At 36.0% G+C, this 16,822-nt stretch overlaps 1 protein-coding gene across 1 annotated transcript; it reads right to left on the bottom strand.

Moving 5' to 3' along the window:
* Nucleotides 1-13,100: 13,100 nt before the first annotated feature.
* LOC25501088 (serine/threonine-protein kinase Aurora-3) lies at nucleotides 13,101-16,301 on the bottom strand. The gene is made up of 6 exons (XM_013589647.3): nucleotides 16,073-16,301; nucleotides 15,144-15,386; nucleotides 14,144-14,239; nucleotides 13,685-13,899; nucleotides 13,523-13,595; nucleotides 13,101-13,432 (listed from the first exon to the last, which is right to left on the bottom strand). The coding sequence occupies exons 1-6, from the start codon at nucleotides 16,163-16,165 to the stop codon at nucleotides 13,337-13,339; spliced, it is 816 nt and encodes a 271-aa protein (XP_013445101.1). The 5' UTR covers nucleotides 16,166-16,301; the 3' UTR covers nucleotides 13,101-13,336.
* Between the last annotated feature and the right edge of the window lie 521 nt (nucleotides 16,302-16,822).

Genomic DNA, 16,822 nt, shown 5'->3' with positions numbered 1-16,822 from the left:
TTGTTTTCTCTTTTGTTGTTTGGACTTTCTTGTAATATAACTCTGCTCTTTTATTACGTCATTTCCGGTGCCACTTGTACTTAAAAGACTTCTTATGGTTGGTATTAATATATTTCATTTTCACCCTTTCAAAAAATAAAACGAGCATGCATAATCACAAACTTTCCCAAAAACTATATTTGTCTTAGGACTCTTATGAACCCAAAAACTAATATTGAATAAATATTATTGATATGTGTTGCATACATCCTCCGGTCACTATTATAAGTAAAATTTTATTTTTTTAGGTTCATTCAATAAATGATGTGTGTGGCCTATTTAATGAACTACATACATCATTTATTGAATGAACCTAAAAAGTAGATTTTTGTTTATAATACTGACCGGAGGATGTATTTAAGTTTACATTCTTTAGTATCCCAACCACGTTAGAAGCAATTGAAATATTTGCATAAGGTGAGCACTTTCCAAAGGTATTAAGATATTTGGATAAGGTAAATACTAGTATACTCAAGTATATATACGATATATATCAACTTTTTTTTTTACAAGACAAGAGCAAATGACATCAAAAAGAGTGGCTCTCAACTAAGTTGATATCTCTAATTTTTTTTCAAGTGCTTATAAATATTATTAAAAAAAATAAAAAATAAAAAATAGGGGACATAAACCTAATAACTAGTTTATCCATAAAATGTAGGTATACCCAAACATGTAATATGAAAATTAAAAACAACACAAATTGATCAAAACAGCCTCTTAAGTAGAGGTCTAGACCACGGTGAACGGACCAATCGTAAACACGGAGCAGATCCACACACCATCCTCTCCTTGCAAAGCACGGCAAGTTAAAAACTCTTTTGAGCCCCAAAGAAAATACCAAATAAGACTCTCCTTCCGACACAGGGAGGAATACTTGAACCTTTAGACCAGAAACGCAACTATCATACAGAAACATTTAGATCAACACAACGATCGTCCTTTATCAGACCTTGAAGAACGACGACAACCTTGAGGATGAGGACGACGGTAGGTTGGGAATCCGAGCTGAAGCTTGACCGCCGGAGAGGAAAATGTCTAATCTGACACATCTACTCAACAATTCTGATCGAGACCTCCTTGAATCGACCAACACGCGGCGAGACCAAGTAGGACAGATCAGAGGAAAACCAGATCTAAAATGTGACCCGGATCTAATGGATCCTACCCGAGAGGGTTTTAGACGAACTCCGTTGTAGCCGTCGACGGCGACGAAAACCATAGAATCAATCAACAGAATGATGAGAACATACGCGAAATAGAATTGTTGTTCCCACACATAGTTTGGCTGTGCCACACGAGTAAATTACGCAAATGCCCTTCGGTAGTAAATTGCCAAAGTTTTTAGGAAACCGGCGGCAGTTAACTGCCGAGGAAATCTGAACTTAAACAGATCGCAGAACCAGAACCTCCCATTTTCAAAAAACTTTCTAAATTCTCAATTTCTCTCCAATCTTCACCAAATCCATTTTCGCGAATTGCAAGCAAATCAAGTGCACATTATCACAAATAAGTTGTGTCAATCATTTTAATGTTAATGTTAATTTGTTTAGGTTTATTTTTTTAAAAAAATTAGAGTGGTTTGTATGTGGTTAGGGTTGATTTCAAAATTGACAATTTGATGATTGCATGTGTAGTTCAGGAATTGATAAATGAATGTAGTTGTTGCCTATGTTGTTTAAATCATAATGTGGCTTTGAATGGTGGCAAATGAACACAATTTGAATATGTTTTATACTTTGCACACAAAGTGTTTGATAAAATGTCTCAATGACAATTTTATTGATTATTTAGTTAGTTTAGTTATGGAAATGATAGAAATTAGGGTTAATTATAGTTTGGTTAAGTGTATATTGATTTTTTAGTTAGTTTAGGTTACGAGAATTATGATGGACACAAATGATTTAGTTGTATAGAAATGATTAAGTGTATGTTAATTATTGAATGATGTTTAGGTTATTATCGAAATGATGGACATAAATTTTATTGTAATGATGATTATATTAAATGATTTTAGGTTATGGAAATGATGTTCATTGTTGTACTTTTAATCAGTTTGATTTTGTTTATGTTTAGTTTAGGTTGAATGTGTTTGATTAGGTTATGAAAATGATATTAATTTTATTTTTTGTTTTGTAGATATGGCCGATCAGGACCCCATTGATCCATCTAAGATGATTGGTGGTAGGCGTGCGATGACTCAGAGCCACCGGAGGGAGAGGCAGAGCGGCCACATCCCAAAGAGGGGTAGAGGTCGGAGGGGAGATGGCTCAGGAAGCTCTCAGGCTACACAACATGAGGAGTCACAGGTTGTTGACCCGTCACAGCTTGTTGACCAGACTGGGATGGAGTACCTGAACTATCAGGATCAGGTACAGCATGATGTGACTGATGGTGGATATGACCAGGATCATATACCACAGCAGCAGGATGCAGGTGACGATGATGACATTGCAGCAGCTGCTGCACCGGAGGTGTTACCTGTGGACCCTCCCTTTCCTGGTGGACCGGCTGACTTGTCCTTGCTCCACTCTTATGCCGATCATGTGGCGTTGCCACTCTGATATAATTCAAATAATGTAAGTGTAATTTTTTTAAATGTTTTTTTTTTATGTTAAAATATTTTCTTTAATTTAAATGTGTGTTTGTTTAATTATTATATCCACTTTTATATGTGTTTTTTTTTAATTCTATTTTTTATGTTTAATTATTTTCTTTAAATGTGTGTTTGTTTAATTATTATATCCACTTTTACATGTTTTTCTTAATTCTTTTTCTTTATGTTTAATTATTTTCTTTAAAAGTGTGTTTGTTTAATTATTATATACACTTTTATATGTGTTTTTTTTAATTCTATTTTTTATGTTTAATTGTTTTCTTTATATGTGTTTTTGTTTAAACCATATTTATTTTTCTATTATTTCAGGTTCGTAAGCTCCGTGTGCTTAAACCGATTAATCATGGGGCCAAGATTCTCACTCTCGGACGCCCTAACGGGAATGAGAATTGGTTTTGGGATCCGCTTAAGCAAAGCGGGCTACATGACTTGGTTTACTTGGGGTACTTCACCGTGCCTCATGCCCTGCTGATGACTTTATGCGAGAGGTGGCATCCTGAGACCAGCACCTTTCACATGCCCATGGGGGAGATGACTGTGACATTGGATGATGTCGCATGTCTCACGCATCTTCCTATTGAGGGGCGGATGTTGAGTCATGGGAAGAAGATGCCGAGGCATGAGGTAGCGGCACTGCTTATGAGGCATCTGGGTGTGTCGTAGCATGAGGCTGAAAAGATTTGCGGCCAGGAGTACGGTGGGTACATTAGCTACCCGAGGCTGAGGGACTTTTATACCACGTACCTTGGTAGGGCCAACTTATTGGCTGGTACGGAGGATTCGGAGGAGCTTGAGGAGCTGGCGAGGGTTAGGACTTACTGCGTCCGGTGTTACCTTCTCTACTTGGTCGGATGCTTGTTGTTTGGCGATAGAAGCAACAAGCGCATAGAGTTGATATATTTGACGACCATGGAGGACGGCTACGCAGGGATGCGTAATTATTCCTGGGGAGGTATGACCCTCGCTTACCTATACAGCGAGTTAGCCGATGCATGTAGGCCTGGAGACAAAGCTCTTGGGGGGGAGCGTGACACTGCTCACTGTAAGAAAACTTATATTTTATATTTATGTTAACTTTATTTTTTTGTTAACTTTTATTTTTTTGTTATATTTTTCCGTGCGTAATAATTTATAAATGTTATTTGTTTGGTTTGTGCAGGCATGGTTTTTGGCGCATTTTCCTGGGTTTTACAGTGTTGATCCCAACACTGACTACGTGGAAAACTATCCGGTTGCAGCGAGGTGGAAGCTCCAGAAGGGTCATGGGGAGGGGATCACGTATTGGTCACTGCTTGATCGTATACAGTTAGATGATGTATGCTGGAGGCCGTACGAGGAGCACAGAGAGATCCAGGACTTCGAGGAGGTTTTCTGGTATTCTGGGTGGATTATGTGCGGTGTCCGTAGGGTGTACCGTCACTTGCCCGAGAGGGTTTTGAGGCAGTACGGATACGTGCAGACCATCCCCAGACATCCGACTGATGTTAGGAACCTCCCACCGCCTTCCATTGTGCAGATGTTCGTCGACTTCCGCACTCACACGCTTAAGGCGGACGATCGGGGTGAGCAGGCAGGAGAGGATACATGGCGGATGGCGGATGGCTATGTCCTGTGGTACACTAGGGTGTCTCACCCTCAGATCTTGCCACCTCTTCCAGGAGATCTTCCGAGGCCTGCAAATGAAGAGCAGATCATTGCAGATCAGTGGGAGCAGTATGAGGCGAGAAGCTCGCCTGACACCTATGACATGGTTAGTGGCGCTGTTGCCTACGCTGATGCGCAATTAGGCCAGGAGGAGGTCATGAGCATGACCCCTCAGTAGTGGTTTGAGGCCATGACCCATATGAGGGAGCAGATCGCGCCGATTTTGACCAGGAGGCGAGCCCAGAGGCCGAGGAGGAGGCACCATCAGCAGGATCAGGACCAGTAGTAGTATTTTCATTTTTAGGACTTGTTTTTTAGTTCTCGTCTTTTGATGACATTATTTGTATAATTGTATATTTCTACTTTGATGACATTATTTGTATAATTGTATATTTCTACTTTCATGGGATCTTTTTACTTTGTTTAATGTACAAAAATGTTGGTTAAATTAAGTTGTGCATTTGCACCAATATTTTGTTGTTGTTTGAATCGTTATAATGAATTTTAAACGTTTGGGAAAAAGTCCGGTTTTCAAAATAATTTAGAATGATTTTTTTAGAATGATGCAGAAAACCTCGGCAGTTAACTACCAAGGTTTATTTCGGCAGTTTTTCTTTGACAGTTAACTGCCGAAATTTTGAAAAATTCGGCTGCAATTAACTGCCGAGGGAAACCTCGGTAGTTAACTGCCGAGGATCTCTGACCTACAAATCTGGCAGAATCTCCTCTCATCCATTATTCATCTTATCTTCCAAATAATTTCTTCAAATTTCTCTCAAAATCTCTCTAAAAAACACAACCAAATCCAACCAACTTTATTCAACAAAATCACAAGTAAGTAATTTTAATACTATTAACTTACATTTTAGTTGTTATAAATGTTATTATTTTTTAGTTTTTGAGTACATTTATTATTTTTTAGTAGATTTACATGTTATAATTAATTTTTAGGGTAGATGTTAGTTGATTAATGTTGTTAAAATATTTGCATGATGTTTATGTTATATGATTAATTTTTTTATTTTAGTAAGAGTATATGATTTATAATTTTAGGGTTATTTTTATGAATTTTAGAGTCAATGTATAATGTGCACATCAAGTGTTCAATGAAATGTTTGAATGAGTTTTACATTGATTGTTTTTAGTTTCTTATTATGTAGATTTAAAACAATGGTCGGGTGGATCGACGTTCATGCGCAATTCAACGGCAGAGAACCTCAGAGGTTGAAGGTTTGGTGCCTTGGTGTAACGTTAAGAGGTCTCAAGGATAAACTGATTGAATTCAACCAAGGAGTCAACCCCAGAGACACAAGTATGGTGGAACACGTTTGGTATAAACGTCCAACGCTCGACGAGGGGAGAGTATCATTCACTTGGGTGGAATTAACGAACGACGAAAACGTGACGAGCATGTTTTGGGAGCACAACATGTTCCAGTGGATCGATATGCGGGTGAAGTTGCTTAGATCAACTGAAGATATCATCAAAAGTTTGATTCCGCCAGAAGATCGTCATTAGTTAGGGTAAGGTGCATTCCAACTACAACATTTGTCTTCCTTTGAATGGGGTAATTCAAACTTGTCAAACAACAGGACTCGAGCATTTCGCAAGCGCCTCATGTTTCTCCTTTGAAAATATTAAATTCTTGTTATGTTGGTTTAGATGAAGGTATTAAGTGTCAAGGATTGAACCTCAATTCGGTGGCACTTGAATACCATCATCTAAAGCAAGCCTAACAAAAATTTATTCTTTTCAAAGGGAAAACATGAAGTGCTTGGTGAAATGCTTGAGTCGTGTTGTTTTGCAGGTTTGAATTTATCCCATTCAAAGGTAACACAATTGTTGCAGTTGGAATGCACATTCCAACTGCAACAATTGTCTTACTCTGGATGGGGCAATTCAAACTTGTTAATCGGCAGGACTCCAGCATTCAATGAGCATCTTGAACAATGGTATTCAAGTGTCAAGGAATGCACCTCATTCTTTTGACACTTGAATACCAGCGTTCAAGATGCTGATCGAATACTGGGGTCCTGCTGCTTAGCAAGTTTGAATTTGCCACATTCAGTGGTAAGATAATTGTTGCAGCTGGAAGGTAAATTTCGGAATCTAATGTGTAATGCTATGTAATGTGATAACATATATTTTGTTTTGAATGGAACAATAATTATCTTATTTTGTTTTCAAATTTATTTATTCCAAATGCAATTTTATTCTAAGTACCATAATGTCAAACAAAATGTGCGCGACACAAAAATAAAACATAAAAAAATCGAAAACAATTAGGCATTAAAAGCCATTACATTCATTCTTCCTCGTCACACAAATCAATCGGCTTGTCCGCTACAGTCCCTGCGGTACCTTGTTTTGGTTGAGGACCGAAATAGCATATCCTCCCGCTCCTCCTCAACCTCGAGTGATTGTACACTGGCACCTTCGAACCCTTCTTTTTTTCGGAACCATCGCAAACAATTCCATGCCACGTCATAGGTGATTTTTCTTTTTTCTTCTCATCACCCTGAACGTTACCCTGATTCTGATTTTGAGACATATCCTACATTAAAAAAAAATGGCGATCAATTCAACCTATACTAACCTAAACTATCCTAACAATTCTAACCATTCTAACTTAAACTATCCTAACATATCATAAATTCAACAAATCAATATAATCGAACCTATATAATCGAAATTTAACAAAAAATAACATACAATTCGACCACAAAGCAACAATGCAATAGGATTCAAAAACTTACTTGTTTTTGTGATTGAAATTGGCTTGTAATGGCTTCAAATGACTCAAAATCGCACCTTGGATAATTAAAAACGCAACAATGGAATTTTGGAAACTCCTATGCAGTTCTGTTCTTATAACATTTTCCTCGGCAGTTAACTCCCGAGGTTTTCCTCGGCAGTTAACTGCCGCCGGTTTCCTAAAAACTTCGGCAGTTTACTACCGAAGGGCATTTGAGTAATTTACTCGTGTGGCACAGCCAAACCAAATGTGGGAACAACAATTCTCTACGCGAAATCAACTGTTGTGGAACCACCAAACAACAAGGAACCCATATCCAAGCTCTGTAACAGAGTCTCAATCTTCAACCCACCAGAGACCACCGACCAGGCCAGCAGTAGAACCTCTGGCAGATTCAAGAAAGAAGGTGGTGCGGAGGCTACTGCCAACCGTAACACCACACATGGCCGTCGCTACATTGAAGGATGAGGAGGGTAGTGGGCGGCGCGTTCACCCTTTCAATCGAAAATGTTGATTTTATATATCACATAATTTTCCAAAGAAGTAAATAAATTCAATAGGAAAATTTACACACATTGACACTTTCCATCGAACTGATTCTTGAAGGGATTGTTTGGTGACAATCTAGATTACCACATGATAGAATAGTCTGAATAGACATGTAATGTGTCTTTATTTTGCAAATTAAGAAAATAAATAGAGCACCAACACCAAACACATATATTAAATACAACAAAACACCAACTTTGTTGCTGAGTTAAGGGCACCCTTTAAATGATAGGCTTAATCCACTTAATTTTTCTTTTATGACTTTGGATAATTTTTCTATCATTGAAGGGGAGAGATAATTCACCCAATCCCCCATCTCTCCCTTTCTAAAGAAAAACTCTTTATCAATGACTCCTATTATTCCAGATTGATTTCCCTTTGATCTCTTCATACTCTCAAAGCTGCATAACTTGATTATATTTTCAATCACTTCATTATTTTCCTCTTCTTGAGTGAAAGGAAATCCCACAAATTCTGCAATTCTTTTGAGGTTAAAACTAACATCTTCTTTAAGGTCTTCGTATTTCAAGAATAAAATCTTATTAGGTCTAATTATGCTCTCCTTCAAGTAACCCAACATATGATCCCAAAACGGTCCAATGAACATATCCCCTTACAATAATTTTCGAAAGCTTCATCTAAGTTTAACATAGATAAAGATTGATTTAATCTGATTTTGTTCATGCAAAAAGCCTTGGTTCAATCATAGTTGATAGGTCCATTTGAATTCTGCCTTGACAATTTCTACCATTTAAGGGATTTGACTCTACATTTATTCCAATCCTGATATACTCCTTTATAGCAGATTACCTGTCATTATTTATTTTACAATCAGCACCTATCAAGGGATTTTGACTTTGTTCCTTATCAGGTATTCCACCGGTAGTCGTTACCTTGAAAATTTTGTTCTTAACCAGCTCTTATTTATAACTTGAAAGTTTTAATTAAGAATTTACAAAATGGCACGATTATAATAAAATAAAAAATACTAGCAACACTCTTTTAAGAAAAAAACTTGATATCTCGTACAAGGACCTATTAATCTCAACGATTTAATCTAACCATCCACTTGTGCAGGTTCTATTTAAAGTCAAAACAAAACTTTATACGGGAACTTAAAGAAAAAGGAAGTCTCTTTTGCTTGGCATAAAAACAAATATCACAAGGATCAGAAGAAGTATCAATGGAAATACAGGGAAATTTTTTCTTTATTTCAATCAACTTGTCATGTGAAGCATGACCAAAACGCATATGCCACAGATTACAATCTTTATTCAAAGTCATATTTTTGACATTATTGATACAATGCAGATAAGGAGTATGCACTATACTAACTAAAGGTGTCTTAAGCAGATATAATCCATCTTCCAACTCAGCTGCACCAATCATCTTCTGGGAATGCTTGGCCTGTATCAAACACCTTGTATTATCAAAAAAAGAATGTGCAATGTATATTTTTTATTAGTTTTGGGATAGACATGAGATTAAAGGAAAATTGTGGGAAATAGAGTACATCAGTGAGGTAAAAATCAGAAGTAAAAGCTATGGTGCCTATTAAACTAGTAGAAACAATGGAACCATTAGGTAATTTGATGTTGATGGGTGCAACTCTCTTCATGCATTGAATTTTTTTTTAAAGAATGGCATACATGATCTGTGGCTCCTGAATCAAGAATGAAAGCATCAGGTTTTGGTAAAATAGGGATTGTACATATGATACCTGTGCGTGATGCAGGAGTAGTGGTGATGTGGTTCAAACTATGAGATGGCAAAGTACTTGAATTTTGTAAAAGTGCTAACAAAGCTTTGTGTTGCTCAGAAGTAAGGGAGAATTTCTCAGTTGTAGAATCATTCTGATCATCTTCAAAATGTGCAGAGTTCTGCTCTTCTTCATTTCCACTAACATCAGTGCAGTTGTTGATGGAGTTTTCTTGCTGATAGTGAGGAGGGAATCCATATTTCTTGAAACAAGTATCCACTGTGTGATTGGATTTTCCACAGAAAGAACAAGCCCTGATTCCTTTACCTCTACCATATGAAGATCTGCCTCCCCTATCACCACTACCACGAGAAGCATTCATATGACCTCTACCATATGAGGAATGTCCAGAAAAGGAATTGTTGGAAACAGCTAACAATTTTGATTCATCTAATGGTATAACTACTTGTCTTTCTTGCTGAACAAGCAAATAATAGACTTTACCAATACTGGGAAGAGGATCCATCAACATAATTTGAGACCTAACAGCTGAAAATTGTTCATTCAAACCCTTAAGAAAACGTATAACCTGATCAGAATCTTTATACTCACGCATCTTTGCAATAGCCTTGCAATCATCCACACAATTACTAGTGGGAATGGGTCTGACATTATCTAGTTCTTGCCAAAGTTTCTTCATTTTAGTGTAATAAGAGGAGATAGAACTTTCACCTTGTTTCAGAGTGTAAATTTCCTCTTGAAGATCTGAGATGCGAAAGATATCACCTTGATAAAATCTTTCTTTGAGTTCATTCCATATTTCTAATGCAGTATCCATCCATAAGATGCTCTGGGAAATTTGAGGATCAACAGAATTGCTTAACCAAGACATTATCATCGTGTTGCAACGATCCCAAGCTATTGAATCATGATCATCATCACACGGTCTTGGAAGCGCACCATTGATGAAATGCAGTTTATGTTTGGATCGTAGAGCAACTTGCTTGAACGGGACCAAGAATGATAATTGTTGCCTGAAAGAAGGGGAGTAACCAGAACTGCACCGGGATTTTCGTTTGGATGCATGAAATATGGACTCAAAATATCCGTTTGATAACCCTTGTTCTTGGGAACGGCATAACCGCCATGAACGCTACTAGAAGAACTTGCATCAGACATGGTGATTTAGGAAGAAGAGAATGAAGAAACGTAACAAATTGAAGAAGAAAAATAGACATGAAAGAACGTGTTAGAAGCAAAATGAGTTCTAACCGAAAAAGAAGAAGAAAGAAGAAGAAGAAGATCCACAAAACGGGATCAAAACAAGAAATTGGAGAAGAACAGAGATGAAATGCAACGGAAGAAGAAGAGAATTAGAGTTGAGATACGGTATGCGACTGATACCATGTTAAAGGATAATCTCAAACTCCATGAAAATGCAAATCAACCTTGCAATGTGAAAGGTGCAGAAGAAAGAACAAAAAAAAAAACTGTGTATATTGTTCATGTATGAAAAACTGTGTTACAATTGAGTTACTAATGTATATATAGAGTATTCTAATATGCTAACTCAACTATGGTTACTTAACTCTTAAGTAACTAACCTATAACTAACTATTACAGCTGCAATGATTAGATTGCAAATTAGTCACACAGTGAAGCTTGCAGCACAAGTAATAGCAACCAACTTATTTTTCACTAACTTTAACACAATTTGCCGAATCTGCTCATATAAAATAAAAGTCAAGTTGAATAGGTATTTAATGCAAAACAGTATATGTACATAAACCAGAAGATTATGCATCAGCCAGAATAAAGCTTTGGGTAGCATGTTTAAGGGTTTGAACTGAAGTATGATGACTCGCTTTGTTTCTTGATAAAAAATTCGATCAAGCAGGGTGTGTGACAGCAGCTACTTCACAGTCACACAAGTTAATGAGTTCCTATATTCCAAATTATGAGACTTCGGTGTTCTGGTGGAGATTACTAAATTTAACTTTTTATATCCTTAAGGTCATTTATACAAATCAACAATCAGCATAAAATTAGAAAGAATGAAAAGCAAGACTTGTGTCAAGTTCATTGAACTTGATCATAGATAAATAAATTCCAAAGTCAGTTGGTAATAACAGAAACAACCATCTCAGCTATGTGTATGCATCTTAATCAATCCCATTTTTGCCGAAACTCTCGTAGCTAGCGTACAACCTCTGGCAAAATCATACAAATTTTTGTTTGGATGATGAAGTGCTTTTATGTAATCAACTGTTTTCAATGAATAATAATAGTAAGTTAACAAACTGCATCTAAATCTAATACACTGCTAATAAAAACGGTGACTATGACTAAAGTACTAAGATGATAAACCTCATCTTCCTGATATGAGAATGAGAATTAACACTAAGTAAGACGAAATCAGGCAAATAATTTCCATGTAACACTCACAGCCAATTATTTTGTTACTCGTTGACAACCACATAACACCAATAGTAGCAATTACCTCCATTTATCATTTGTCCCAGCAACGTCCGCCCGTTTATCAACCACAAACATGTGGACCACGGATAGCAACACATCCTCTCTGTACATTAGTGGGTTGAACTAGAGAAGCAAGTAGCAGAGTCATTCATAACATTGGTGATAGAGTACCACCAGTTGATGATACAGTTCCACCGACTGGTGGTAGATTTTATCTTACTGCATCTACAATCTACAGAGAGGATGTGTGTTTCTATCCGTGGTCCACATGTTTGTGGTCATAGTCATGTTGAAATGGAGGAGGATAGGACCATGACATATGCTATGTAGCAAGTCACATAGGAGCAGCATGTTGGGTTCCTTAACCCTACGATGCATCGGTGTTATCCAATATGAACGCCATGTGACTTTGAGATTATGGCGATGAAAGATATTTTTTATGTTATTTATGTTTTCTAATTAAGTGTCAATAAATAATGAGTATATCTTCAACAAAATTATTGTTACATGCACGATCATGCTCCCTTAAAGGTGGTCACACATGACCAAATATTTAAGAAGTTCACACTTGTGAACATACCAGCACATGTACTCTAATGGATTTTGAAGATTCAAGGTTGAAACCCTTTAACTATGTCTATTTGACAATGGTCTACAACGATCTCACATCTGCCTTTGTAGAAAGATGACATAGAGAGACCGGCTCATTTCATATGTCGTTTGGGGATATGACCATCACATTAGGTCTATTTGACAATGGTCGACGTCAGTTTCATATATGCTTTTGCATCTTCCTTCAACCAACAAATTCTTTTCTGCAGAAGATATGATCCCTTGCGGCTCAAGTATTACTAGGGGATGAAGCTACTTCTAAGATTAAGCAAACCATGAGTCCTCATTTCAATTAATTTATCATGGCTGTCTGAATTGTACAAGATAGTTGTTGCAGAGGGCCAGTATGAGTTTGTTGCAAGGATGTACCTTCTTTATGATTTGGACCGTTGCGGCGACTGGACATGGAGTTCGACTGTATTATATCATTACCTTAGAGATGATTGTGCTCATGATACGGGGCAGGTGGGAGGGTATATCTACCCGATTCAGTTTCTATTAGGCTTTATTTGATCCATTTTTTGTTTAATTTGATATGTATCTTAATTGGTTTGATTCGGTTGGATGTTATATGTTCTTGTCTTTTACAATTTAGTCATGTGTCCAGTCTAATTAAATTTGATATGCATGAAATGTTACAATGCCCTTATGAGTTAAATTGGTACAGCTTGGTTAAGTTGCCAATATGAAATGTTACAATGCCCTTATGAGTTAAATTTAATTGATACTTAACTTAGATGAAAAAAAAATGTTTGGGCACACTTTCTATACAACAATTCTTTCTAATTATAATCAAATTCTCATTTGCTCAACAAGTCTCTAGCTCATGATTTGAATTCTTAAAAACACATGAATGTACTATCATATTGCAATGGCAGATGTAGAATCCAGCTTGATCCCTCGAGAAGATAATTATACATATGAGCGACTAAAGTTGATTCTACTAGCATACACCCATACGATTTGCATTCTTGATTATCCAAGGATGCTCCATTATCTTCTGAAGTGAGAGTCTTCTTGAGGAATCTTTTACTAGGAGCTGTATGAATTTACAGATAGCAGTAAGAACAACATCCTAATCATGGATTAGGTACTAGAAACATTTAACTCTATAATAATATAATCATACCCGACTAATCAGATTTTTGGCATCTGAAGAAACAAGAGGACTAGGAGGGAAGCTTAAATCAACCTTTTTTATCCTGCACAAATTTAAATGCATTATTACATGTCTATACATCGAAAGTGATTTAGTTTACTATATATATGCAAGTTCCATGCCCTTGGATACCTTTCGAATGTATCAGCTTGACTCTCGGCCTCAAATGGAGGAACACCATAAAGGAACTCATAGCAAAGGATACCAAGAGTCCAGTTATCAACAGCATAATCATGAGTTTTGTTTTCTACCATTTCAGGAGCTAAATAATCCAATGTACCACACATGGTTTTTCTTTTGTCTTTAGATTGTACAGACCAACCAAAATCCGCAATCTTTAGACGACCCTGCAATCAAGCTATTATTTATCAATCAAACTAGTTTTAAATCTCATTTTCACTAACTTTCTCTGTAATCCATATTTACAGTAAAGATTATCAAAATTTACTCAAATAATAATCAACTGACTATAACTATATCTACAATAAAGATTATCAAAAAGAGTTGAAATGAAATGCAAAATGTTTTATGCTCATGAAGGTAACTGAATTCTTTAGGGCAACAAATATAGGTAAAATAAAAGAAAGATACCTCATGATCAAGCAACAAATTTTCAGGCTTGATATCTCTGTGAATAACATGGTTCTCGTGACAATATGTCAATGCTTCCGTGAGGCTTAAAATGTACTAAAATTTTCAAAGTTGAGATAAACAAAGTAAGATTCAATATAATACAAAGAATTGCTACAAAAGGAAGGAATAAAATTATAAGCATAGAATGGTAGATTATAACATAATCCCTACTTAAACATTCTTTGTAAAAAACTTGTTAGTTTCAAATCCAATTTTCACTAACTTTCTCTGTAATCCATGTTTCATAGCATGTCGTTACAATTAGCTTAAGTGCTTAACTGCTAAAATGATCACATACATATCATAGTTCCTAAGAAGTCCGGATAGATAGTATGATACAGATACTTTACGACACGGATAGGGTAATACGAGAAATTTACAAAAATCAATATAGGGGACAAGGCAAGATACGTTGACTATCTGTGATGTTTATAGAGACATTTACATTACTAACCGCTCATTAATGCGTAAACATAACAGTAGTAGCTTTTCAAAACAAAACAAAACAAAAAACATAACAGTAGTCAATATATGATGATCACAATTATAAAAAAAAATGTGTGTGATCATAATTCACAGAGTGACATTGTGTCAGGTCAGAAGATTCAGACACAACTGGACACGGACACGGATACGGACACTGACATGCCGACACTGCTAATAAGTATAATTCAGTGTAATTACAAGTGTCGATGTCGGATACGACACGTGTCCGATGCTGGAACACGTCTAATCCGAGGAGTGTCCATGATTCATGTCAAAGCAATGATAATAGTTTGTAAGAATGACATAAAAAGCAGGAGGGCATACAATAGCAGGGAAAAGTTTAAGCTGGAAAAACACACTCCATATTCTCATGTCATGAGTCATGACTCTAGTTAAAACCAAGTTAAAAAACCAGCCTCATTATGGTAATTCTTCAAAAAGCCATAAACTCATCAAACTAATAAAGGATTACCGTTGCAGCTTGCTTCTCTGAAAAATGACCTCTTTTGCTAAGCTCCTTGTATAGTTCACCATTATGAGCATATTCAAGAATCAAGAAAACACGCTCGGAATCATGAAACCAACCATAGAGATGCAAGACGTTTGGATGTTTAAGACTTATCTGTATCTCCATTTCCCTCCTCAGTTGATGGTGAAATTTGTACTTTTCAAGTTGTTCCTTAAAGATAACCTTCAATGCAACCACAAATTTACTCTGAAAGAAAAAGTTCAAAATTAGCGAAAAACTCTATTGGATCCGACTGAACATTTGAATTTTTCCTGTACTTGAAAATCCACTTACAAATTCACAAGATCTGATTTTGATTTATTTCATAACATAAACACCGATATAAGTCATTTAAAAAACTTTTAAAATATAGTGCTTATGATTACTTGTTTGGATAAGTAAGTAGGTGTTAGTGGTCAGTTGTTATGTTAATATCTACTCTTTCGTCGGGGTTTGAACCTATCTCCTTTAACACCTCCAACTCCTAGCTCAAACCAGGTGTACTACTCAAAACCCCCAAAAAATATAGCTTATAGCTTATATATGAAATCAACTTATTCACATCACAACATACACTTAAATTAGCTTCATTCTCTTTGCAAGTATAAAAATAACTCTACTATGATAAGCTCTTATAAGTGGCTAGCTTATTACCAAACATTCCCTAAAGTTTACAATCCCAATCCAAAAAATGCAATTACCCCTAGTCGTTGAAAATTTATTACCTATATATACACCAAATAATACAAATTAGTTTAAAAAGTTACAGCTTGTGAGATGAATTCAAGATATCTTCTCTTCATGGCCAATTTGTAGCTATACAGCACCGACACTTGAGATTGAAGACGTGTTAACAGCAAAAGGTAAATAGTGAAAAGGGGGAAATTGGGTACCTTGACTTCTCTGGCAACGTATACTCTCCCGAATTTGCCTTTCCCAAGTGGTTTTCCGATCTCAAAGTCGTTGATGGACCATTCCCGATCCATTTTCCGGCGCAAAGGTTCGACACTAATTTGAAGATGAAGGTATGCTGAAAACTGTATATTTATTTGAGGATTTGAAATGTGTTATAGAAGCAATCGCGAAACAGAGAAACTGAACGGACGTTAACGTTTTCTCACATTTGAATTTGGATCCCGCTTTTATAAAAAGTCAAGAATTTAAAAAAAAAAAAAAAAAAAAAAAAAAGACTTTTATGAAATAAAACTAGTATGATACTTGTGTTTTTTTTGTAAAGAGTATGAATATGATCCTCGTGTTAAACATATACAATGGTGGGAGCTTAGCTCAGTTGCTATGGATAATGCATAAAATATACAAGGTTTGAGGTTCAAATCTCGGTCACCACAAAAAAAAAAAAAAAAAAAACATATACATTTGTGTATTAAATAAAAAATACTACATCCGTCTTTAAATATAAGAAAAAAAAATTGTTTCTCTTTAGAAGACACATTTGTTATTTTCAAATACATTTCTTTACAAACACACCCTATTTATTTTAGGAAAATCTTAACTAGTGTCTGGGGCACTAGTTAAAAAATTATAAGAGAAAATGTTTTCTCGAAAATTGTGTATTTTACATTTTGAAACTTGAAAAAATGTTGCTCTTTATGCTTACTTTGTTTTTTCTTTTCATTTTTAGT

This window comes from Medicago truncatula, chromosome 8, assembly GCF_003473485.1.
Source record: "Medicago truncatula cultivar Jemalong A17 chromosome 8, MtrunA17r5.0-ANR, whole genome shotgun sequence".
NCBI lineage: Eukaryota > Viridiplantae > Streptophyta > Magnoliopsida > Fabales > Fabaceae > Medicago > Medicago truncatula.
Note: the sequence above shows the minus strand (reverse complement) of the source record. Positions and strands in the feature narration are given on the sequence as shown.